Below are 26,002 nucleotides of genomic sequence, written 5' to 3' on the forward strand. Positions count from 1 at the left end.
TAGTTTATTCTTGGATCTTGCTGATACTGTTTAGTAGATCAACCATTTTCTGCTTGAATATGTGAGCTACTGACAAGTGCCACTGCTGAGTGGTTCTCAGGTGGAACATGAGCATGCACAGGGTCAAAGCTTTGTTCAGCTTTCTGAAAAATCAATTTAAAATCTTCTGTTTGTCTAGTAGAAATAAATGGGCCACTTTGCACAGGTTGAAAACACTTCCTTGTGTGGAATTAGGCTCCATCTGGGATATTAAGGTTTTTCTGACTTGGTGAAATTTGCTGCTGAGGTAGATACAAAGCAAATGCAGCTTCTTACAAATCTCCTCTGTTGGCAATGCAAACCTTCCAGAAGAGGTGCAAACTTGGAAACCAGCCCAGGGATTTCTTGCTAAACCACTGTAGAAATGCTCTTGTGTGCAGTCATAGCAGAACTGTTCTTGTTTTACACAACATAACACAAGAAGTGATGTTCTTCTGTAACTCCTCCCAGATGTTTATCCATGCAGGTGTGGCCTCAGTGTTGAGATTGGTGAACATTTTTGGGCTGTAAAGGCAGGTGGCAACTGTGAGTGCCCACACATCCTTTCCTCTTCTCCTCACATCCTGGACTGGTTCCTTTGCAGGGCAGTTTGAAGCAGCTTTGGGCTGATAAATCTGTCCCCTGGCTTCTGTGGCCACTGGAGCTCAGCCTTTAACTGCTGGATAATCTCCTTGGAACAATTGCACTGGTCTAACTGGTTTGACTGGTAACAGGGCATGATGTCAGTGCAGGGCACCCCTGGCTCCTTCTTACCTGCTTTGAGCAATTCCCTGAATTTCACAACAGTCACAAAACTATCAGACTCCAGCAAGTGACAGGGATTATTTATGCTGTCAGAGTATGAACACAGTCTTGTGGTTTTGGAAATGAAAAATACAGAGGGACAGCTCTACTGCCTCTGAATTATTGTAACTGATCTAGCACAGTCTCTAGAACAGCACATGAGTAAAATTTAAGATACTGGTTTGTTTTGTTTCTTCTCAAATACTGATAATGTTTTTCCTATTAAAAAAAAAAAAATAAACAGGAGGAGGCTGACTTCTGCCTAATAGCACAGATTAATGAAAAAACCATGTTCCTGTTCTCTGACATGCCATCATGTTTCCATTCATTGTGGAATAACTGGATGTCATCATAATGCAGCAATATTCCAGCATTAGTTTATTCTGTGGGTGGTATGAAACCAGTGGGTTTTGCTTTCCCTGAGACCTAAGGGGGCTTTCAGACTGACTTAGAGAATTTAGATTTCAGATGCTTCTCTAGATTGGTGGAATAATTTTTTCTGATTTTTTCTGTGGGTATTTTTTCGTTCTCTGTCCTCACTGTGTTATTGCAAAGTTTACAAGTGGGGTTTTTGGAAAGAAAATTATTAATATCCCTGATTTTTGCCAAATGACTACGAAGGGAAGGATTGTTATGTGGGAAATGGAGATCTGGGCTGGTCTTTATCGGGCAGTGGTGGCTTCCCACGGGAAGTAATTTTAAAAATGTTTGGGAATACTTGAGACAGCAGTAGCCATGCAGCAGGAATCAAGCTGTGTGGGTGAAATAACAGGATTGGGACAGTGTGAGCCTTACTGTGCACAGTAACTCTGGTGAGCCACTCCCAGCGGTGGGGCTGCTCTGTGTAATTAGCAGCAATTTCAGTGTTCTGCTGCTGCTTTTACGTTAACAGCGTCTGAAGCGTTTGCATCAGCTGGAAACCTGGGAAGAGCTTAAAATGGGGCTCCTCTTTGGTGGGAGCATGGAGTGCATTGACACATTGCTGGTTAATTAATTAGCTGTGCTTACATCACGAGCCGGACTCTCGTGTCCGATGCATTATTTCGGTACGTGCTCCCCTGGCCGGGCTCTTCCTTCCCCGCTTGGTTCCGGCGGGCGGGAGCGCTGCGGTCAGCTGGGACTGCGGGAAGCGGAGCCACCGCCGCGGGCTCCGCTCAGAAAGCACCGGAGGACGAGCGGCGGCGTGACGTCATGGCCGATGTGTGTACGTCACTCTGATCGCGTCACTTGTGCGAGGCGCGCCGTGACGTCACCGTGACGCCGCGCGGGGCGGAGCGTTGCCAGGGCGACCGGACGCCGCGCGCGGGGCGGGAGGGGGCGCCACCGCCGCCACCGCTGCACTGCGGCAAGGCGGGGCCGCCGCGCGCCCGGGGCGGGAGTGCTGCTCGCCGCCCCATTGGCTGCGCCCCGCGAGGGGGGGCGGGGCCTCCGCGGCCGCCCCGCGCCCATTGGCGGGGGCCGCCCCCCTCACGGCGCTGCCGCCCCTCCCCTGAGGGCGGGCCCGGGCGGTGCCGGCAGATGAGGGCGCGGCGGGTGCGGGCGGGGCGCCCGGCGGGTCCCGCTCGTCCTGCGCTGGAGCTGAGCCCCCGTCCCGCTGCTGCCCCACCGGATCGGCCCAAGGAGGAGCCCCCCTGCACGCCCCTTCCCGTGCTGCTGGCCCCGCGCCTGGGAACCGCCAGGTAAACCCGGGAGGGGTCCCGGTGGAGATCGCCCGGGGGGCCGCCGGGGTCCCCGCTCTGAGGTTGCCGCACTTGTAGATCGTCTGAGACGGGTTTTTATATTTTTAATTTAAAGGCTTTGTAGTTTTTAACGTTGGCTGGTACGCGGGCAAGCAGCAAAGTTGCTGTTGTTCCTGTCCGCCGCCTCATTCTGCACCATCACTTCCTTGCGTTTCAGCTGAGGATGGAAACCTCTGCCCGTCCATCCCAGCATCTTCACCTTCCCTCACGCTCTGCCCGTGCGAGGGGCAGCAACCCTTCCTTCCTGCAGGAATGGCTTGCTGTAAATCATAAAAAAGTCGAATCAGATTGTGTGTCTCCATAATGAGTTAACTCTTGAGAATCCTTCGCACCGCTTGATTGGGAATTCTGAGTATTAATAGGAATTTCTGTTCTCATGTATCTTTATATGCTGTGCATCTCAATGAGTTGGTCAGAGTTAAATAATTTGGAAACTTTGTTTTCCTCCAATTGTCATCGTTGAGGAAGGGGTTAACCTGAGCTTTCCTTGCAGTAACAGAGTGGAGAGAATCTGTACAAGTTGCTTTTTCTCTTAAGAATATGATTTCTTACAGGCTTTATGTTGCTGCTTTTAGAGAGCTCTTGCATGAGACAGAATCTTGCATGTGTCTTTATATTTCCAACAGGGTTTCCTAAAGGACAAAAAGGCAAATATTCAATGTCATGTGTAAAGCTGCAAAGAGGAGTCCCGTGCTCTTTCCAGAATATAAAAAAAATGCTTCTCTTTGCCTGTAATTAAGTCTCCTCCTTCATTTGTCTTTGCAGTAATAAGCATATACAGAACTGTATTTTAATGTGCTGAATAAGCAAATAAAGAAACCTTTATTGAGAGACAAAGACTTGATTCTCTCTGAACGTGTCATCATGTTTTAGAGCACCTGTCATCCCTTCATCCCTTCATGCTTGGGCTGCTTCATGGTCCACAGGGTTGATGTGTAGTAAACTTCCCTGTAAATTACATGCTCCTTTCTTTTGCAAAAACAAAAAAGTTTTCATTCTCTCTTCCCTTCTTTCCTTGATTGCTCGGTGTAATCATCCCATAGCACTTGCCCTCAAAATGGTGATTTATGGAATATTGACATTGCTGGTAATTCTACTCACATTAAGCCTATTTTATGGTGAGAAACCAAGGGATTATAGTACTCCATCACTTACTTATCTCATCCAAACATATTTTTAAGCCAGCTGCTCCATGTGTACGAGCTAGCACACGAAGTCAGCCCTGTGTTTCATAAGCACTGGGCTTTGCCACTGGTGCTGACCTGCTCTGGCTGGGTCATTTCTCCTGCTGGCAGCAGAATCAGGAGATGCTCAGGGCTGGGATTGGTACTGACATCTGTCTGCACACTGACAGAGAGGAGCCTGTGCCATGGAATCACCACAGTGACACTGCCTCAAAGTGCTCTCAGAGACAGGGACACAGGGACTGATCCGCTGCTACCTGACAGTGGCATCTCTTTTACAAGGGGTTCTGGGCTTGTGGAACCTGTGAGGACCTTTCTGTTCTAAAACTAATATTTTACAGCAGATTTCATTTAGACAGAATGGCTGAAATGGTATGAAATTTTCTATAGGACTTGTCATCTGTTTTGTGGCTTTTTTTCCCCTTCTTTTTAAAATCTCATGACTGTGGGAAACCAGCGAGTTCTCTCAGTGGGTTCTGGGGTTTTTTTCCTTCTGATTTAATTCAGCTGCTCTTTGGAGAGGACGAAAGCTTACAGTTACCTCTGCTGTGATTTCTGTTTCTACCAACAACAACAAAAAAAAAACCCCAAAAAAACCAGAAAAAGGGCTGGAACAGCTTCTAGGGGGAGAAAAAAACAGGGCTATATTGTGTATTTCAAGCATTTTTCTTTTAGAAAGAGGGTGGTGCAAAGAAAACATCTATGTATTGTACGCTTTTAGTAACAAGTTATCAGGTGTTATCTAGGTGTATTTTCTCCCAAATTCTCTATAATTCTTGCTTTATAAGTCAAAAATTTGTGTGTGGCTTTCAAGTTCTGTTATTAAGTATTTCTATTCTGAGCTTTTTGGCTGTGCTTTACTTGAACATGAAACTGTTAATTAATGCCCACAGTTCTTTCCCAGCAGAAACTAAATCAGTACTTTGAACTTTTACTCTGTTCCCTGGTGCTATATGTACAAAAGAAGAAAAAAAACCTAAATGCAATCTTGTTTTGTAAGTGTTTTCTGCTGTTGTTATGTGCTTTATTCTGGTGTGCAGCTTAAAGCTGAGGAATAGGAGGTTTTTGGAGCTGCTCATCCTGGCTGATAAGGAGTTGGGAATGTCAGGGGTTGAGGGTGAGAGCAAAGGAGATTCAGGTGTGGTTTCCTGGCTCCTAAGGGTTGCTGGCCCTTAAATTGGTATCCTGGCTTGGCTTCTGAATGATGGCAGTCAGGTGTGCTGAGCACATGGGCAGAGCAAGAGAGCAGAGCCGAGTGTAGGAGGTTTGTGGGAACAGACAAAAGTATTTGAATGTGTGTAAATTTGCATTAAAATGCTCCTCTGTAACTTTGGCTGTTTATTCTGAGATTTTTGGAAACCTTTCCCTTGTGTTAGAGGCCTCAGAGGTGTGATTTCCCTTCTGGAAAGAGGCAGCTCAGAGGAAAGGTGGGTAATACCTGCTGCTGCTCTTGGGTTTGGTGTGCTTTGCTCATCTGCTTCTCCCTCAGGGCTCTGAGAATATGGAAATTGTGTCAAAAAAGCTTCAGTACTTGACTTTAATGCTGTGGTAAACAATTTCCTCAGTAATTTATGGAGTGCTGCAGGTAAAGCAGATCAAGGTTTAGCAAACCATGCAGTGAGACCTGCTAAAAACTCTTTCTCTTCTAGGCTTAAGTAGCCAAAGATGAGTCGTGGATTCTCAGAAAACAATAACTTCCCCTATGACAACAACCAGATGGTTCTGGATATGATCCTGTGTTCCCTGATTGGGGTTCCCCAGCCCATCAACTGGGACAGTGTGGCAAGGCTGGTTCCAGGATACACCTCCAAAGAAGTGAGTTCACCACTAAAAGAATTTGTGTGCTTTGAGCAATGCTTCATGGAGAAGAAAACATTTCTGGGGAGAAGGGAGGGAAATTGAAGCTTATCTTTTGGGTTTTTTTGTCCTGAAGTAATTTGCACCTAATTGAAAATGTTAAATGAGCAGTAGATTGAAAAGAGGTGGGGGGTTTGGTTTTGTTTCTACAGAACCTGAGCAATGAAATTGAAAAATGCATTCTGCATTGTGTTTCATTAGAACTTACACAGAATAAGAATGACAATTACTGGGAAGGAAAAAATTAAAAAGTGGAATTAAAAAAAGGTAGCTGTGCTACTGCATTCCAAACTCCCTAGCTCAGACTTGGGTGGAAGGGATGCCAGTACCCACTAACCCTGAGCAGGCTGCAGTGTCCTGACTAGGAAACCTAAAAATTCTGTGTGTGTGTGTTGTTACAACTCTAAACAAGGAGGGGTTACAGACCTCTCTTGGGTAAGGAGTGTAGTTGCTGCTTTTTTGATCCTACAAGGTGTGGATTTTCCTTTCTTTGGTTGGAGTAGAGTTGGAAGAACCTCTGTATACTTCTCTTTCTGGATTGCTGAATTTCCTGGTGAAATGCTCTTTTTATAAAAATAATGATAATAATTTTGACTTTTTCATTTCTGAGAGGGTATAAGCTAAGAAAAGAAAATGTCTTTTGCCCTTGTGATTCAGCAAAGCTGAAAGAAAACAAGACAGTGGTCTTGACTTTCTTGCAAACCTAATCAAGTGTGGCAGCTCCCATTTATAGCAGTGCTATTGGGCTTTGCTGTAACCTTGGATTTCAAACAGAAAAATGAAGGATTGGGTGTAGAAGCTTCTGTGGAACGTTGCTGCCTTTCAAGTTCTTGGCAGAGGCTTGGGGACATCTCTGTTGTTCACCTTTCAATGTGCAGACAGCACTGTGCATGTTAAATCAAATAACAGCAGCACTGAGCCCTCTCCTCACATTGATTCATGTGATTGATTAATACATCTCTGATCACTGTTTTTACAGGACTGAATGTTTCAAATGTGTCCCTATTTAAAGAATTCCTGTTTAAGGCAGTTAGATAAAAGCACAGATATATCCAATTTCTGACTGGCATCCCAAATTTGAGACACTGTGAATGAATATCAGAAGGATGTCCCTGTGTGCCCCTGGCCCAAAGGGGCACAGGCATGGCATGTCTGTTAACTCAACCCTAAATAAATAAATAAAAGCAGCTGCTAATGGAGCCCCACACCTGTGTCACAGGAGCAGCAGAATAATACCTGTAGAATTAAGTAGATTCATTTGTATGAGCAAGTTACCTCTGGGTAGGACTTTACAGAACCAAATCTGTAATTATGATTGTGTTGGTGCAAATTTACAGAACAGAAAGACTTTCTAGTTCATCAAAAACAGGGGATGGGAAGTTTATAGGATTGCAGTGGAAAGTAGCAGTCCCTTTTGTCCAAACAGGAATGAAATAATAAAGTAAAAGAATAAGAATTGTGAATTAATTTCTGTAGCCACTCTTAATGACATTTGACCATATTTATGGTAAAAGAACTAGTTACAAAATGAGAATTCAAACTCTCCCCATAACTTTTTCTTTGAAAATTTGGCTTAAAATCTCACAGGAAATGAAAGTTTAAACAGGTTCTATCTATTTTTTAAATTATTTTTTAAATCCCAGACAGAGTTTCAGGAGCCTGCTATTGGGCAGGATTCCATTACTATCACTGGTATGTTTTTAGTCCTTCTGACCTATCTTGGCTTTGATAATCAGTGTGTGCATGCTTCTTCTCCCCGTAAGTTTTTCTTTGAAATTTGGGCTTAAAATCTCACAGGGTTTAAGGAAATGAAAGTTTAAACATGTTCTATCTATTTTTTAAATCTTTCTGTTAGAATCATTAATTATGGTAACCCTTATTTTACTGTGTGTTTATGTACTTTCTTGATACCACTGAGCAGGCAGCATTTATGAGTTTGATATCAGTAACTGTTCACGTGCAATACAGTATCCACCTCAAATCACAGTTATTAAAAATGTGCTGAAAGCTACTGCTTCATTGTCCTATCATTTAATCTTGTGACAGTGTGCAAAAAGGTTTGATGAGCTAAAAAGCAGTGGAAGTTCACCTGTTGACAACCAATATAACCCCCTGATGGCTGCTGGTGGGAGTCCTGTGGAAACTTTAGCTACGTACATCAAATCCTCCTTGCTCCATTCCCAGCCAGAGTTTCAGGAGCCTGCTATTGGGCAGGATTCCATTACTATCACTGGTATGTTTTCAGTCCTTCTCACCTATATTGGCTTTGATAATCAGTGTGTGCATGCTTCTGGCCTCAGTGGTTAAGTGCACCCAGGAATGGTAGTCATGCATCTTTGGAGGGTAAATATGGATATTATGCATACAGCAAGGCACTTGCCATTAGTTTGGTTTAAGAATCAATGTTTGCTTGGGTATTTTTGGGAACTTGTCCTTCCAAGAGGCATAAATCTTTCTGCTGGATTGTGTTTAGGATTTTGGGTGGTGTGCTGTTAACCCTGCAGCCATTTGAAGTCACGTTTAGCAGCGTTATTAAAATAACTGGAGAGTATTGTGAGGAAAAGCTGCAGGAAGCTGAGGAGGAGATCCCTTGAGGGCAAACCTTCCTCTCCCAGCTACAAGACCTGTAACTGCAATGGATAGGTAGAGAGGAGCAAAATATAGCTAATTTTTGCTTCAAGACAATCTTGAGATGACATAAAATGTGTCTTGGTCAATTATGTGTCCCAGTAATTACTGGGAAGAAGAGGACCAAACCTAATAGTTGTAAATTCAATCACAGCACAATTAAATATTGTTAACAATTCCTTTTGTACTGCTTCTGTCAGAAGTTGTAATTAAATGTGTGTGTTATTCTCTGATTTTCAGTACAGAGATGTTCCAGTGACTTTAGAACTTGGTAAATGTATTTGCACAAGAAATTTGCTTCAGTGATGAATAAATAATTTCTGTGTTAAAAATTAAGATGACAGTGAAGCATTTAAATGTGTTCTCTGTTCAAATGTCCTTCACTGCAGTTTTCACTGTCCCCTTTGCAGCAGAAAAACAGCTGTTTGACCTTTGTTCAAAGTGGGTTTAATAACTCTAATCAAGGGCTGATACTGGAAAATGGATGTGTAGTGTCAAGCCTGGAAGTGCTTCCCATCCGCTTTCAATGATGTGTTCCATGCCTGATGTGGGCTGAATGCTGCTGGCACCCACAGGTCCCTGTTTACAGGATTAGCAGCCTCCCAGGAGGCAGTTAACGAGCTGACTCTGCTTCTACAACTCCTGAGACAATTAGTGTTTGCTTTCTCACAATGCAGGACATGTAATGACTATTAATGCAGTCAGGTCCACTAATGTAATGTTTCCTTTGACAAGATCCTGGCCTGAGATTGTTCTATTTTCTTTGTGACTTTGGATAAATCATTTGCCCTGTTTGAGTGTAATTTGTTGGTATGAAATTAGGGTAATTAATCTTTTTTTCTCACAGGCTTGGGTCAACTCACCTTCTTAGTATTTGTGAGGCACTTGTACATTTCAGAATTGGGGATTTGAGACAATCCTATTTGTAAATGTTTCTTTGTTTAATTAATTGCTTCCTAGTGGATTTATTCACATTAGCTTACTGTTAGGATCAAGAATTTTGAGCCTGTTTGCATTTGTTTGTAGTCATGAGTAACAGCAAGAAAAAGCAAATCAGACCATACTCACTCTGAGCTGGATTCTGGTTTTGGCTGAGTTATAAAAGCTCATTTAATACTTGCTGATAATAAGGCCAACTGCTGGTGAGTCCCTCTGATTGCATCTCATGACAGTAAATAAGCACAGAGGATAGCCTTTCACCTAAAGGTTTTGTTACAAGGTTTCAAAAGTTAATCCATCTGTGAGCTTAGGGAGGGAGGAAAGAAGATCTGAAGCAATGTGTGGTGAAGTTCAGATGTCCCCATTAATTTGGCAGTGCTGCATATTCTTGGCAGCATTATTGCCTTCAATAAATCACTGTGTTCACAATGGACTTGTTAATGTATTTGCAGGCAGAACTCTTCCATACCATATCTCATATCTCCACAGTCCCTTCTTTTAGAGCTCACACCTTTGGTTGCTGCAGTGAGGATGGCTGCCCAGAGAGCTGTGGCTGGAGCAGCCCTGCCCAAGGATTTACTGGGAGTCAATCTGTTGAATGAATCTTCCTTCTGCTAATTCTGCTCCCTCTATCAAGGCCTTACTAAGACTTAACTGTGCAAGGCCTTTGGCTGCACCTTTGCAGACAGTTTAGTTTCTCTGCCTCTGGTGCAGTAATTTTGCTTTCCTGAAAGGCATAACTGCTGTGTTCTGAACCATATCATTTTTGCTGTCAGTCTGCTGTAGTTGTTCAGCCATTAGATGAAGATGAAGAGGTCTGTCTTGTTCTTCTTCAGCCTCTTACATGACTCAAAAGGGAGATGATGTTTCTGGAACTCCCAGAAGTCTGGGAGAATGGCATAATCATGGAAAATCACCACCTTAGGGTTGCAGTGGAAGACAGATACAGTGCCCATCCATTGTTTAAAGAAGATAATGATCTTTCTGACTTCCAAGCAAGATTGTTGAAGTTCCACATTGCAGTAATCCATTCACAGCTGGAAATGCCAGTCACTGCTTTAACCCTTGGTCCAGAACTCAGTGGATTTGGTGGCTGAACTCCTGAACCTCACTAGGTTGTTGTGTGCACCTTCCACTGCTTGCAGTACCTTTGTGAAGATGAACTATTTGCACCTGTAGCTCTAGGACCAGGCAAATTTCCTGCTCTGCTCTCTTGGAACATTGTTTGATGTGATCGGCTGGTTCAAGCCACATGTGTGAGAAATTTGGCAAAAACAAACACATCCTAAGAGTCTGCTGTGCTTCTCTTTGGGAGCTACTTATTCCCAAAGCTGCCACAGGATGGGTAAGGAGTGGCACTGGTCTCAAATTCTGTCCTGGCAGAAGCTTTGGTGTGGCAGCCAGGTCCCACAAAGCAGAGCAGGAGAGCTGCAGGAGAGGGTGACATTCCCAGAAGGAGGTGCCACAGGCTGTGAGTCTCATGCTCAGGGCTGAGCCAGAAGTGATCTGTGTTTGTAGCCAGGAGTCTGGGCAAGGCAGCAGTGGTGCTGCTGTGGGTTCCCAGGGGTGGCACTCAGAGCAGCAATCTGGGTTGTTTAGTGGCCCTTGGGGAAGCAGATTTGCTGCTGCCTGTGCCTTAGCTCCACTGTGACTGCCATAGTTCAGTTGCATTTCCAAGGTGCTGAAGAGCAAAAGATGAGGAGGTTTTGTTCTAATGCAGCCTTTTTTCCTTACATTGAAGGAAGGCCCAGTGCAGCCTCCACAAGGAGCTGTTCTTCAGAATCTGAGAAAGGTCCTGTCCAAAACAGTGGGGAAAGCACTGATGAAACCCAGGGGTAAGAAGAGCTTTGTATGTTTGTTACCTAGGGGATTGTAGAATTGACAGAAAGATGTCTAAGTTGCTGAAATTTATCTACTGCCAGAAAGAAAACAACTGGAAACAGACTAATGAATGCTGTAAGAAATTTGGAAACCTTCTGTTGCTGCAGAAATTCAAGGAGATGGTTTGAGAATGTTGTGTGCAATGAGATATTTGTAAATCTATGTTCCTCTGAGTGATTGATCACTGCTGTGACAGGAATGAGAAACATGCCTGGTTTTATAAAGGAATGAAACAAGACTGATGGTCAAAAACACTTTTGAAAATACTCTTGAACGTAGATTTGTCCTATGTAAAAGCAGGAAAAGAGCTGTAAATGAAAAATTTTCCCATGAATTCCAGTAGCCATCCAGGTCACTTTTATTCTATCACATATCCCTGTTTTCCACACTCTATAATTACACTTAGAATAATGTTTGTTTGAAACTTTAGCATCTCTCTAAACAGAGACAGCATTTACTGAGTCTAGCTTCAAGCATTCCTTAAGAAATAGAGATTTTTAATATTCAATAAGCCAAATCTTAATTTCCACCAATGAAAATTGCTGTTACTGTCCTTGGTGCCTCAGTGATTTAGGCATCTATATCTGGTTCTTCTTTGAAGAAAATCAAGAAGGGAGAACAAACAAGTTCTCCATATAACTCAAGTAGTATCCTCTAACAAACAGGTGACAAAATTGGGGAATGGAGGTAGAAACTTTCTATTTCTGCTTCCTTAATTAAATGACTCTGATTATCTGTAGATGATATGCCTCTGTCTTCTTCACCTGTCCAACAATGGTTTCTATTAGTAGTTAATAACTGCAATTTGTTTTCCCTCTGTTAATAAAACCCTGTTGGTAGCATCAGTGCTGCAATGCATGACCCAGAGCAGGAGATGAGGTTGTTGGGATTTGGTGTCCTGATTGGCTTAGGCTCCTAATTTGCTTTGTGGCTTTTTTCCTTTGGAGGCCCAATATGGTGATCCATGTGTGTGACGAAGCCAAAAACCTGAAAGAAGATTTTGTGTGTCCTCGAGACCTTTTGATCTCAGAGATGAAATACTTTGCTGAGTACCTGTCGGTGGATGCCCAGCGCTGGGAGGAGGTGGATATTTCTGTGCACTGTGACGTTCACATCTTTGACTGGCTGATTAGATATGTCAAAAGGAACTCCAAGGAGTCTGAGACTGATGAAATGCCCACTTTAGGTAAAAGCTGATCATTTCTTGTAGGTTTGCTATGTTCTGTACTAATAGAAGATGGATGGTTTTGCTGCAGTTCAGCCCCAGTCTGCTTCTGAGTGTTGTCAGTGGTGCCTCAGGTTTAGCTTTTCTATTTTTCAGATTCTCTTTAGTGTGTGGGTTAGGGCTCCATATTATGGGATGGTGGGCTCTCTGCAGAGCAGGGAGACAAAACAATTCCTTCTCTAGCTGGGGACCAAGGACAAATGATCCAAATCTCAGGCCCAAGAGCACAAACAACATGGGCTGAAGAGAGAGAAAAACAAGCAGGATGGGACTGCATGGACTAAAGCTGGAACTGAACAATGAACTCCAATATGCAAATGGAGCAGAACTGATCAAAGTGACAGACCCTGTGCCTGGTCATGCATTTTGTGACCATTTTGGGTTCACCTGAGGTGCAGCCCTGGCTGGGCTCTTGTGCTGCCCAAGGTGGATCCATTGAGGCCTTTCAATAAATCCCTGCTTTATTCTTCAGCTCTGTCCAGTCTCTGTTCCAGAGCAGCCCTCCCAAGGCATCAGCAGTTGTTAGAAGAATGTTGCAACAGAGATCCTCTGGTCATTTCAGCAGCTGACTCTGCTCTGCCAGCACTGACAGCTTTGAGGAAACATGCTGAAAGTTGAAGCAATAAAGAAGCCCTAATATATTTTGGGATGTGATGGTTTTAATTAAGATTCTTCAGGCCTCTTCTGACCAAGGGCTGAGTGATAGATTTTAAATGCTGATGATTGGTTTGTTTCTCCTCTGCTCCCTGTTGGTACAATTGCAATGTTTTCTCCAATTTCAATGCAATCCAATACAATGGTAGAAGAGTCTTTGTGGATTTTGAGGCAAGTTTTTAATGAGCCTTTCCTACCACTTTTTAAAATATAACTTGCAATGTGAAGGTTACGTTGAAAAAATCTCAGCTGGGTGTGATGGCTACAGATGGAAGTTAATCTTGTGTAATTGTTTAGTCAGTGCATCCCTGTGAAGCCTCCTTTTCCAATTTTAATAATTTTTCCATAGTTATAGGGTTTTTTTTTTTATTTTTCCATAGTTATAGTTCTACTCTGGCCACTGAAATGGTAAAACCAAAAGTTTATTTCTTAAGATGATTAAAAGGTTCTGTATACTGGAAGATGGAATGACAAGTTGATTGCTAAAATATTTAGCATCTGTGTTAGCGATTATGAAGAGAGAAGGATGTGATGTGAAATTACAATAAAAAATCCATGTAAAAAACCCCACCTTTTTTCTCTTGCCTTCTAGAACCATCAAATGTCATCTCAATCCTTATTTCTTCTGAATTTTTGAAGATGGATTCATTAGTAAGTATTAAGAAAGATTGATTTTCTGGCAGGAGGGCACAGTTGTTAATTACCAGGTGTCCTAACAGCTTGTTTGTTGTGCTCTGGCTGCTACATAAACAGCTGCTGCAATGAGAACAGTTTGAGATTTTTAACACTTCTCTTCAGTACAGTAATCCAATATTTGCAGACTCTCAATGCAATAAAGAGTATGTTATTTCTAAATGTGATAGTGTGATCTAGAGTGCTGTTTTACATCCCTTTCTACATGAATGATGTATCTGCAATTCAGGATCTGATTTTCCAGCTCTGTATAAGGAATAGCTGCTGACTTTGTTAAAATATTTGTCAAAATTTCTGTCATTGGGGTGGCCCACAGCAAAGCACAGCTGTTGAAGTTGAGATCCATGAGTTTTGTGGTTCTATTTCAACAAGAAATTGGAAAGTTACTGAAATTTTTGGAGGAGAACATAAACTAAATCATGTTATTCAGCATCAACTTTAGGCAAATCTGAGGCTTGCTTTTTATTTTTAAGCCAAACTAAAATTTGGTTTTGGTTTTTCCAAAACACCACACTTAAAATAAAAGTCTTGAAGCAATTAGTATGGGGGGTTTTGTCTAGAATTCCTTCACACTGATATTTCTATTTTTCCTAGGTAGAGAAATGTATTCATTATTGTCACAAAAATATGAATGCTATTGTAGCCACGCCGTGTAACATGAACTGTATCAACGCTAATCTTGTTACACACATTGCTGATCTCTTCAGGCACAATGAGGTGGAAGAGCTGAAGGACAAAAGAGACAAATTTAAGAGGTAACTTCTTTTTGCCTTGTAAAACACTTCTGAAGTGCTCTTGAGCTTTGGGATCATATTTCATAACAGCTAAGACTGTGCAGTTTGAAATTATATATTAGATATATTCTTATGGAATGTATTTTTAATGCAGAATACAATGGTGTGACTTCAGAACTTTATATTAAAATTATGAGCAAAAGGAAAGAGCTTTTATAGGAAATGAGCAAAAAGAAAGGCCACACTAGGAGCATGGCATGGGAGAATTATTCATGAATTCTCACATGGGAGCAAGGATTAGGGGAGAAACCTTTTATGGGATGACATGCTCCTAATTGGTAGAGAATGGTTTGGCTTCAGCACCCTGTGAACTTTGATGGTTGGACTTAGAATTCAGGGTGGCTGGGAGGCTCAATAGTTGTTCTGGAATGTTCTTTCTTACATCAGGATCCCAGCTCAGTATCGAGATAAGGGCCAGTTATTGAAGGGCAGACTGACAGACAAGCAAGGTGGAAGAAAGTAAGGGAGGATTTTAGTCTGTAGGGATGAAGGCTTAATCCTAGAATGAAGTGCAGTTTCACAGCAACATTCACTAATTAAAGGTCTTTTAACCAAGGTAGAAGCTGGCAGTTGATATTGGCAAGCATTTTAATAAAGAAAAAATCAAAATATCACTTTTGTCACACTTGTGTAAAAATGAGATGGACAGGATAATTTAAAGGAAAATTATATTAAAAGCTAGATTCTGTGAGTGGTTTTGCTTATCAGAGTGTGATTGTTAATCTCACTATACATAAAGCAATTTTCAGGTTTTTTTCTAATGGGTGAGCTGTGTTGCTGTCATTAATAGTAAACTTTTCTGCAAGAAGATTGAGAGACTGTTTGATCCTGAGTATGTAAACCCAGATTCTAGAGGAAATGCAGCAACTTTATACAGGTATGGCATTTTTATATGGCTGCTTCAATAGCAAGGGCAGCCCCTGTGTTTAGAAGCCCTGCTCTTACTCCAGTGCTTTCTTTCCTTCTTTCTCTTTTTTTTTTTTTTTTATTTTTTAATCTAGGTGCTGTTTATGTAAAAAGTTGCTAACCAAAGAAACTGAAAGGAGAATACCCTGTGTACCAGGAAAAATCAACATAGACCAACATGGGAATATTGTCTATGTTCATATAAGGTAGTGAATATGTACATATATAAAATGTTTTTTCAACTCTCATTTTGGGTGATTTTACAAATACTACATACTCAGATACATTACAAAATTAAGTCACAGATATGTGAAGAGTAAATGAAGCACCCCAACTTGTATTACCTAGCAAAAAATAAAACATGGGGGATGTGATTATGATGATGTGCCACTGAAATTCATTCAGCAGTGCTGCTGCTGAATGAAAATGGGAAAACTGCAGCCATGATTACTGGGAGGGCTATTTTTGGGTTGCACTGCTTTAAATAGAAAATACTCAGCTAATTCTTTCCTCAGATGGTTTTAAGATGTATGCAGTTGATGGTGATAGATTGAATTAAATGCTGCATTTCTGCAAGGTTTTTCAGTGAAGGATAGAGCCCACTATGCCAGCAAAGAAAGGCTAAAGAGTATTTCCTAATCTGACTTTATACTGTCAAATCAAATGCTCACCCTGCTTAAAGGCTGCTATGAATAAACTTTGCCAGTTGTTTTTCTGTTCCTGCAGTATTTGTCAGAGGAGCTTTGCAGCACCTGTTCTGTTTGCAAGGCTGATTCATTTGGCACAAATGTTTAATTGAGTTCTGTCTGATCTGTGGCAGTGAACAGCTGGATTCTCCTGTTAATGAAGATCAGTCCATGATCAGCTGCAGCTCCCTCCCTTCCCACATGCCCATTTTGAGGGGGATGGTGGGAGATTAATGACAGGAGACCTTTCCCATCAGATCCCTTTGGTTCAGAACAGCCCAAACAGTTCCATACAGCTCCCACCAGTTATTCCAAGGTGTGGAGTTCAGTTCTGCCCAGCACCTACGTAGAACCACATCTTGTGCCCCTGTCCTGACCTATTTAAGATCATTGGTGATTAGTCACATCAAATTCATTAATTGCATTACTTCACTTAAGCTGAGTGTATGTGGCTGCTCTGCAATTCCCAGCAGATAAATGTGCAGGGCTTTAAAATTACTCAGAAGATTATCTAGATTCTAATTATTTGCCTTTGTGCTACTTGTGATGCTTTGCTACACAGAATATGTTTACTGAGAAGTGATGCTGGCCACTAATGAATTCAGGCTCAGGAGCTAATACAGTTCTATCTTTAATGGTTTAAAAATAGGTTTCTATTTATTGGTCCTCTAGTGGTGCCTAGAACTGACTTCCAACTGGATGTGCTCCTTGCTTAGTCTAGGATAGGCACGCATTTAACAAAAATGCTTCAGGCCAGGGCTTAAAATTGGGAGGAAATTTTATCTGCTCTTTCTGAAGATAACATGCCCCACTGCAAGTTGCACATTTTCTTTCAAATTCTGAAGAGGTGTGTCTCATTTGATCACAAGGAAGGAACAAAGTCCTGTGTTTTTAATACTAGAACTGCCAGGTATGTACTTCATCAAAATGGCATGAGCTTGTGTTTTCAAACTGTGTTTCTTAGCTGTTGTTGTGTTGCAGATAGATAGAAGATGTTTATCTTAGCTTGTAAATTTGCACTGTATGGATCTTGAGGTGAATCAAGCTGTAATGCTTTGTTAGAGTGAGTTTAGGATTTTCTGAAAGAATAAAGTCTCCTCTGTCATGCTCTGAATTTAGTAATCATTGTCTGACATTGTGTCCCTCCTGTTGTAACTATTGGAGAGGCTTTTCACCAGTGTTTTCTGCTCTTTCTTTATCTTCTGGTCCTGGTGGCAGGATCAAAAGAGAGTCAACTCTGCTGTTTTGCTTTTTCAGAGACAAAACCTGGGAAGTGCATGAGTATTTAATTGGCCTTCACGAGGAGCTGAAATCCTGGCGGGACGTTTACTGGCGTCTTTGGGGGACGGTCAACTGGCTGACCTGCTCAAGATGTAACCAGGTTAGGGAATTTCACTTTGGCTTGTGGTAACCAGGTTAGGGAATGTCATTTTGGCTTGTGGTAACCAGGTTAGGGAATTTTACTTTGGCCTGTGGTAACCAGGTTAGGGAATTTTACTTTGGCCTATGGTAACCAGGTTAGGGAATTTCACTTTGGCCTGTGGTAGCCAGGTTAGGGAATTTCACTTTGACTTGTGGTAACCAGGTTAGGGAATTTTACTTTGGCCTATGGTAACCAGGTTAGGGAATTTCACTTTGGCCTGTGGTAACCAGGTTAGGGAATTTCACTTTGACTTGTGGTGGGTGACTTTTGAGGGGTGAAGCAGGGATTAAAGCTGTTTGGATAATATTTGCTAATAAATCTAGGTACACATTCTTTACAGTGCAGAACTTTCACTTCCATAGGTTGTCTCACCTCTCACTCTCTGTGTTTTTGCTGATGTAGTCTTTCCTGTGCACTGAGTTCTCCCACTGCCAGTACCACTCGCAGCCAGTTCTTTATCCAGGTGTAGCAAGTGCTCTGGGCTCCACTGGCACAGGAGTTTATCCCTGCTGTAACCAAAAAGTTCTTCGGTTTGACCCCACAACCCTCCCAAAGGTACTTCAGCTCTCCTTTACAGAGCACAGCATGTGGTGGGGTGGGCAACAGTGTGTTAGGAAAATAGATCTTTTTCCAAAATAAGGATTGTAATTCAGAAGTTGAACTTTTGTTGTTATACTGACTGGAATCAGATTCTTCCCGTTAACTCAAATATTTGATCTTCTGCCTCTGTGTATTGCAGGGCTGCAAAGTGAGGGATCATGTGGTGGAGTTACCTCCAGAAAGCAAAGATGGGGATGCTCTGCCCTCTCAGAGTGAAGAGGGGGATGCTCTGCCATCTCAAAGTGAAGAGGGGGATGCTCTACCATCTCAGACTGCTCAGATCTTGAATGATCTGCTGCATCATAGGGATGTTATAGTTGTTCCTTTCACTAAGGATGAGAATAGGTAAGAACATTGTATTGTGCTACTGAAATAACTTAGCCCTCAACAGTGAACACGTGTGCTGTTATATTGGAGCTCTCTCCCATTTCAAAATGAGTCACAGGTCTTTCTGAGGGTAACTTATTTTTGACTGTTTACTTGGAAATTGAAGAACAAGTACTTTCTCCTTTCACTTTTCAAGCAGGCTTTTAGTCACTCAACCTCCGTAAGCATTCACTGCTGTCTTTATATTTTAATGTATTTCTGTCAAGATGGTATGTGTCTGACTCAGAGGTCTGTCTGCTCTCTTGATGCATGTCCAGGCAATGGAGGCTGATTCTGAAGAAGAGGAATAGAAATGTTTAATTTTGGTTTATGTATTTCTCTCAAAGTGATTCTGGTATTGGGCTTGGTGATGACAAAGGCCTTGAATGTGATGTGCTTGTAGAACCAAATACACCATGGGGCCCCAAAACTGGAGAGATCAATGCTGTGAGTACTGATGCTTTTCCTTCTTTTTTCCTAATAATGAAGAGGTTCTTGAAGAACTTTTAATAAAAATAAACCCCATACATTGTTGGAGTAAGACATAGGTACAAAATACCTGGTAAGTGAAAAGGCAAAACTTTTCCCCATGTCTGCTGGAAATATTTCAGTACATAACTTCTCTCCTGTCCTGGACTGATCTTTGATCAAAAGATCTGCTGTAAATATTTTTAATGCTAAACTTACTTTCACTAAACCATGACTTGACTGCATTTAGTTGGTCAGTGGTTTTCAGCCTACTTGGGTTTGATCATTCCACCAAAATTTGGAGTTCAAGATGGGAGGAGGCCTGGGAGTTACCAGTGTGGAGTGCTGTACTGTAACATACAACTCCTATTTTTAGAATTTCTCTCACTTTATTATTTGAATTATTATTATTTCTTTAACTTATATGCCTTTTTTCTCTTTGTGACTCCAGTTTTTGTCTCTGAAGAACTGGACTTTGCAGCTGGTTAGTAAAATATTTTACTGATTTTAAATATTTGGTCTTCTCTACTAGCAAAGAACTAGCTTTCATTTTTATCTTATTTCCTAATAAATGAGACAAAATATGCAATTTTTTGCTTTAAATTGGAGGTTGCAGTATAGGAACAAGTTTTTACAAGAAAGCATTAGTGTGAAGTGCTACTTTTGCATTAATACAAATGTGAAATTCCTTTGAATGTGTTTATAAATGGCAGCAAGCCACACTGGCACTGCATGCATCAGTTATTAATAGTTTTTTAGGCTGGCAGAAACATACTCAAAACTTTGGATTTGATTTATCTGTCTCTCTTGGCTGGTCTGAGGGGCTTCAGGTCTTCATTGTTAAGCTTCATCATTTCTCATTACTAGGCACTCATTATCACTTATTGAGGTAATTCTGTATATTCAAACAATGTAAACATCACATTACTGAACCTTTCCATAATTCTGTGCTGATTCACTCTTTGGTCACTGAGATAGGGAGCTGTGCTGGGTGTCAGCAGCTGCAGGACAGATTTAATATATCATTGAATAGAAACCCAGGCTCCCTTTTAATCTCTGGCTTCTCCTGGTGTTGGTTAGAAGCAGCAATCGCTGTTATCTGAAGAGGAGGAGTACACCACGGGCTCAGAGGTCACTGAGGATGAAGTGGGGGATGAAGAAGAAGTGTGCAAGAAACCAGGTACATCAAGTCTTTACAGTCCTCCTCTCTGGAGTTACCTGATAGGGATTTGAGGCAGCAGAAGTCCTCTGTAAGCAGATTTTGAATCTTAGTGTTTCAAAAGAAAACCCAAAGTTACTTTAATTTATCCCAGGTTTTCCTGTGGTTAGATACAAATTACCCCACTGCTTGGTGCCATCAAAAATCACTGGCAAGCAAGAAAAGCTGCAGCTATTCATGTCTGAGAATTCCCTGGAATTATCAAGCACTTATTTTGCAGGAAACTCTCAAATTAATGAGATTTCATGTAATGAATGTTGGAAGAAAAGGCAGCAATTTTTTGCTGCTTTTACATGCAAAAAAATCCCCTGCAGATTTGTCTTTTGATTACATAGAGGAATGATTGGTTAATGTAGTTAAAATTATGTCTGCATTGAAGCTAAGCTGTATATGATCTGAAAATACTTTTATTCATTTTTAATGTTTTAATGGGTTTAGGAACATGGAAAGCAAAAAACCAACTTCTCCTTTTCACCCTACTGATGATTCATTGGAACAAAAAAAAAAAAATTTTTGTTCTTTTTGTCATTACTCAAAGGGCAATTAGAATTGTACCAGTTTAAAAATATATATAAATTTTGAAAGAAAATGTTGTAATTTAAATTTGAACTTGTTTGATCTGATTTGCTCAGAATTTAGTCATTGAATTAATATGGTCAAATGTATAGCTTGCATGTGCATTAATTTTTAAATATAAAAAATGTATGCTGTTATGTGCAACCACTCTGCATTTTAAATGCATCCTTGAGTTTCTGTACATTTCTTATAGAAAAGCATTTGAGTAGTGTGTGTTAGCATGCCTGCAACACTGATAAAAGGAAAACAGCCTATTGATTTACACTACTTGTAAAGAAATTGAGGGGCAAAAATACTTTAGTAGTTCTGTAGTTGAGAAATTCCAAGCATCTGAGGGTATGAATAGACATTTCTTCTATTAGCAGGGAGAAAGGAGAAACTAAAGAAATCCTACAGGCACCCAAAGAAAGCAGTTTCTTCACCTAGTGTTCAGAAAAGGGAGAAGCCATCTGATAAGGTAAAATCACAGCTGTGAGTCCAGGCTCTCTGGCTGGCTTAAATAATGAGCAATTTTCTCTAAGTGTTGGACTTGGCCTTAGACAACCACATTAAATCTGGTTTTTCCTTCAACAGTCAAGTTCCCGAGATGCTTCTCCTTTCATGTAAGTCATTTTCAAAGCCCTTTTGAGCACATTTTAGTATCTCCCTCTCTTAAGCTGCTCCTGGTAACAGGGTTTGTGCACCTTTCCCTTGCAGTGTGAGCATGCAGCAGAACAAGTGGGATGCCTCCAGGTCCCTGAGATACAACCAAGATGCTCAAAGAGAAGATGGTCTGTTCCTGCATGAGTTTGCCTTTCATCAAGTTAACACTATGCAAAGGAAATGAGCCAGCTAATTCTCTTAAAATTCACTTAGTTACATCCCTCTAGGGTGAATTTAATCTCAGATCCAGCAGTGGGATTTGAGGTGTTTGTGTGATTTATGTGTTTTATTTGGAATGTCAGCACAGAACCTACAGAGATTATAGCTGTGTCATCTCATGATTATTAAAGTATGCAGATATTTTTTCCTGCATCCCTGTGGCATTTGTTGTCTGTGCAGATAAACAGAGAAACATCCACTTCCATCTCCTTCCCAGTCTCTGTGACTAAAAATATTCAGAATTGGGTTAATTTGTTCTGCCTTTTTTAATCTCTCCTGAAGCTCTTGTGCAATTTTGCTTTTTTAAAAACTTCTGCCTCCAAACCATTTCCTGAGATTTTGATCTCAGTGTAGTGCCTCAGGCTGATTCTGGTATCTGCCAAGGCTGCTGAGGCTACATCAGGGTTTAGGAGCTTGGCTGTTCAAGACTTTTATATAAACTAAAAAAAATTACAAATCCAGTATCACTGAAGTCTGTGTCTAATCCTCTTTGTGTTCAGTAGCAATGAAAACCTTTGTTCTAAATATCCTTTCTTACTTCTGACAGATCAGAGAAGAATGTCTGAGATCACAGGGCACTTAATAAAAATGAGACTGGGAGACCTTGATCGAGTCAAGTCCAAAGACAGCAAAGAAGTAAGATTTGTCCTGGCAAAATGTAATGTTTGCAGAGTTGAAGTGAGCCTTGCTTAACAAAAATATTAAACACAAATGAAAATAACATCTATTCAATACACAAGCTAAAGAATTCATTTTATCAATCTTCCTCTTGTTCCAAGTGTGATTTTTTGAGGATTGGAGTTTAAAATAATGTTTAAAGTTCACTGCTTTTAAAAACTGCTTATGGAAAGTAGAATGGGTTTGACAAAAACACTGCTGGGTTGTGATAATGGACAAAAGTATGCTGTAGATAGTGCTGAATATTAGTGAATTTTATGGAAAGTTACTGATTGCATTGAAATCATGTCAAAAGTTAAGTATTTTTTCTGGATTCCAGTATGCAGGAGGCATTTATTCCAGGCTTGAAGCTCAGATAAAAGCCTCAGCACAGGTCAGTGCACGACAAAGCAACGCTGAGAAGAATCCCAGGTGAGATTTTAAAATAAAAGCAAGAAAAACTCCTGGATTTTGGGAGTGTGGGGTGGTGGGTTTTAAAGAAACATTTTAAAGAAAAAACATGCTTCAGTTCACACACTTCTTATGGATCAGCTTCTACCAGGTTAAGCCATGTGAGGTGCAAAGGCTTCCCTTGGTCTCCCAGTAGAGCTAGGAGAATGAAATTCTTGGTGGGGGGAGGTTCCCTGCAGCTCCAACATAATTTTCTTTTTGGGAAACTACGGAAAATCGGAAAAGTGTCAGCCAAGATTTTTATCCAGTTCTTCGTCCACCTTGTAGAACTAAACCAAAAAACCCCCACACATCAAAAACCTGCATTAATAGTAAAAAAGCCCTACATGAATAATGTAAATATGTTTCTCTTGTGTTTTTAACCCAGGTCAAAAACCCGTTTTGGCCCAGGCCGTCCCACATGAGGAGTCATGGACATGCTTTAGCCAGAACTCATTACTGCTTCCTGAAACTCCACTGCACTCTGACAATGGACAATGCACATCTCTGAAAGCTTGCCAGTGACTTATTTATTACTTTAAGCCTTGTAAATTATTTTGTGCTATAAATGAATGCAAACCCAATAAGGTCTGTACTTATTTTAATTGTAAATATACTATTTGTTAAAGTTAAATTTAATTGCTTTTTTTAGGCTATTGCGTTAAGTTGCATAGAAAATATTTTATAAATCTACAAAATTAAATTATCAGACTAACTTTATTTATGGGGGAAGATACAAATATGCCTTTTGGTATGCTAGAAATACTGAAAAGGAAAAAGCAAGACTACTGAGTTCTGAATGCAGTCAGCAGCATTAACCCAAGTCTCCTTGTGTATTTATATTGTGTTGTATTTGATGGTACATTTTAGGTCAGTCTTCTGGGGATTTGCATTCAAAGTCCATGACAATACCTGGGACTTAGACTAGTTTAAGCAAAATTTTCATGCAGTTCTGAGATTCCTTGTGTACATCACACAACTCCCACTCCTCTGAAGGTGGGTAGCAGGTAGGGACTAGACCTCCAAAGATGCTTTCAGTGCTGTGATGGGGCAGCATTGCATCTTGCATGTGAACCACTTGCTTTTCTTGGATGTGAAATCTGTACCCATCCCCATTCCTGACCCCTCCTGCACAGGACAGTGCTTTGTTCCCTTTTAAAACCCAAAGCTTGTGATGCAAAGCAGTTCTCTCTCTAACTGATGCCATGCCACTAAATTTCTGAACAGATCTGTTATTAATTTCTGCATCATTCAACAGAGATGTATCACTACAAAGGCTTGTGCATGTCAATCTTTTGGGTCTAGTTACTCCCTGAAACCTGCCTGATTAACACTGTTTAGAAGTCAGATGCACTTTCAAGTTCTGTATTTGGAGCAATAGAACACAAATCCAGGGCTACCAAAATGACATAACTTGCCTAGAAAATATGTTGCATATTAGCAGAGAAAATGGCAATAATAATAATAATGATGATGAATGCTGAATTCAAGGAAACACGTTCTGACTTTTTGAAACAGGTAGAAAGAGAGCTCAGGGAAAGCTTATTCCAACTCCTGGCTGTACAATAAATGGGGAGTTTGGAATTTAGTCAGCAAGTTCCTGGGTGGGAGGGTGGGGTGGGGTAAGGAGAGGGAGATTGGTTTAAATGCTCTTCTCTCCAACTGGGCTATTTTTGTTTGTCTTGTTCCCTGATGATTTTTGGTAGGTGTTAGAGGACTAGGATAGCAATACTTGAAAATACTGCTGTCAAGGTGGAAGACTTTTATTGAAACAATTAATAATCAGTGTTACTTGTGTGTTTTGTCCAATGCTGTAGCAAATTTGGAGCCCAGTGAAACCAACAAGCAAAATTGGATTTCAGTGGTTTTGATTTCGGGCAGGAGCTGTAACTTTGCAGGCGTGCTTTAATCTGTTTTCAAATAAATAAGGTTTTGTGAATGCCTCAGGCCTGTTTGCAAGTACTAATGCAGTTTGAAGCACTTGTAGTCAATGTTGGAAAACTGATTGTTGTTTGTTGAAAGTATTATAAAACCCATCAGGTATGAAAAATGCAGTAGAAAAAAGTGTTTTGCTACAATTTTGTGACTTCTGATAGAGGGTTGCTCCAAATTCCCATGGTAAACCTGGGGTGAAAGTTGCAGGCTGCATGTGTGTGTGTTTAGTTTTCATAGAACTACTGACTAGAAGAGAAAGGAAAATTCTGCTGGTTTTATTCTGTGGGGAAGTGCCAGTTCTACATGCCAGTATTGTTTAATTCAAAAATATTTTTGAGCATATACAAATAATATACATGATGTGCAGTGTTACCTTTTTTTCCCCATGCCAACCACCTTGAATTTTTATCTTGTATTAATTTTGAAAATTTGTCTTGGTTTAATGGAAATAAACATTATTAATTTAAGAAGTGTGTGAGTTTTTTATAGATGCTTTTAAGAGCTAAGTATGTGCATAGATACTGTTTGATGGTCTCAGTCATGCATGTGTATCTGTGATTAAATTGCAGCATCCTCATACAGGCTTTTTGTTTGTCAAGAACAGGATATCATTAAATGCAGAGCTACTCCAAATCTACAAGAACTTCAAAGATTTTTTATCTGCATCAAGTTTTGAAGCTGGATTAAAAATTCCTCAGTGAGCTGCACTACAACTGACCCAAGTATGCAAAATGTCAGGCTAAGCTATGTTTAAAAAACCATGTAATTTTGCTTTGCACTGCCACAGTGCAGATTGTTTAAAGGGTGCAATCTGTTAAATCTGTGAATACAATTAGTTTCCATGATTCTGTTTCTAGGAATTGCTGTATGGATGTCTTGGATGTCCTGTATTTGTACACTTGGGCTGTTGGGAAGGCTGCAGTGGACACCCTGCTGTCACACGTGGGTATAAATGACCTTACTGCACCCTGGAGCTCTGCCTGTCTCCTGGATGCCCAGAAATCTTGGAGAAAGGCACAGAATTTTAAATTCAGTCTTGGCTCCAAGGGAAAAAGATGTTGTGTTAGGAGAAGTGTGGACATATGGTTGCCCCAGTCTGTGAATAGCATGGGCATGTTTGATGTGACTGAGTAACACCTTTCTCTTGGCCAGAAGGAAATCAGTGTTTTAAAAATCATTGTTTCCTGTTCTTGTTGAGTGCTCAGACATATGGGATTGTGTTGGGAAACTGCTCCTGTGCATCAGATGCTTGCTTTGAGCCATATATGAAATTTCTGCTTCCATTTAGGCACTTCCCTCCCCACTCCAGGCCAGTGTGACACCTTAAATTATTCCTGATGTCCAAGACAGCAGCACACACAGACCCTGCAGACATTCCTCCTGCAGCTCAGTGAAAACTGACCTTCATGAATTGTACCACTGTGTTCTGAGCTTTTTTC

The 26,002-nt window shown here is 40.9% G+C and overlaps 1 protein-coding gene across 2 annotated transcripts; it reads left to right on the forward strand.

Annotated features, from left to right (window-relative positions):
- Positions 1-1,709: 1,709 nt before the first annotated feature.
- Positions 1,710-25,033, forward strand: SANBR (SANT and BTB domain regulator of CSR). 2 transcript variants are annotated; one of them, XM_077176257.1, is made up of 21 exons: positions 1,716-2,501; positions 5,395-5,560; positions 7,649-7,835; positions 10,911-11,004; positions 11,998-12,236; positions 13,522-13,580; positions 14,217-14,377; positions 15,207-15,293; positions 15,418-15,528; positions 17,266-17,389; positions 17,834-17,986; positions 18,171-18,376; positions 18,745-18,844; positions 19,317-19,349; positions 19,946-20,045; positions 21,023-21,117; positions 21,234-21,262; positions 21,357-21,430; positions 22,069-22,157; positions 22,519-22,610; positions 23,017-25,033. In XM_077176257.1, exons 2-21 carry the CDS (start codon positions 5,411-5,413, stop codon positions 23,051-23,053), a joined length of 2,220 nt encoding a protein of 739 aa, XP_077032372.1. In that variant the 5' UTR covers positions 1,716-2,501; positions 5,395-5,410; the 3' UTR covers positions 23,054-25,033. The 2 variants fall into 2 exon arrangements, with proteins under 2 accessions (XP_077032373.1, XP_077032372.1); XM_077176258.1 differs by lacking the exon at positions 17,834-17,986 and having other exon boundaries at positions 1,710-2,501.
- Positions 25,034-26,002: the final 969 nt, after the last annotated feature.

Source organism: Agelaius phoeniceus, chromosome 3 (assembly GCF_051311805.1).
Source record: "Agelaius phoeniceus isolate bAgePho1 chromosome 3, bAgePho1.hap1, whole genome shotgun sequence".
Taxonomy (NCBI): Eukaryota; Metazoa; Chordata; class Aves; order Passeriformes; family Icteridae; genus Agelaius; species Agelaius phoeniceus.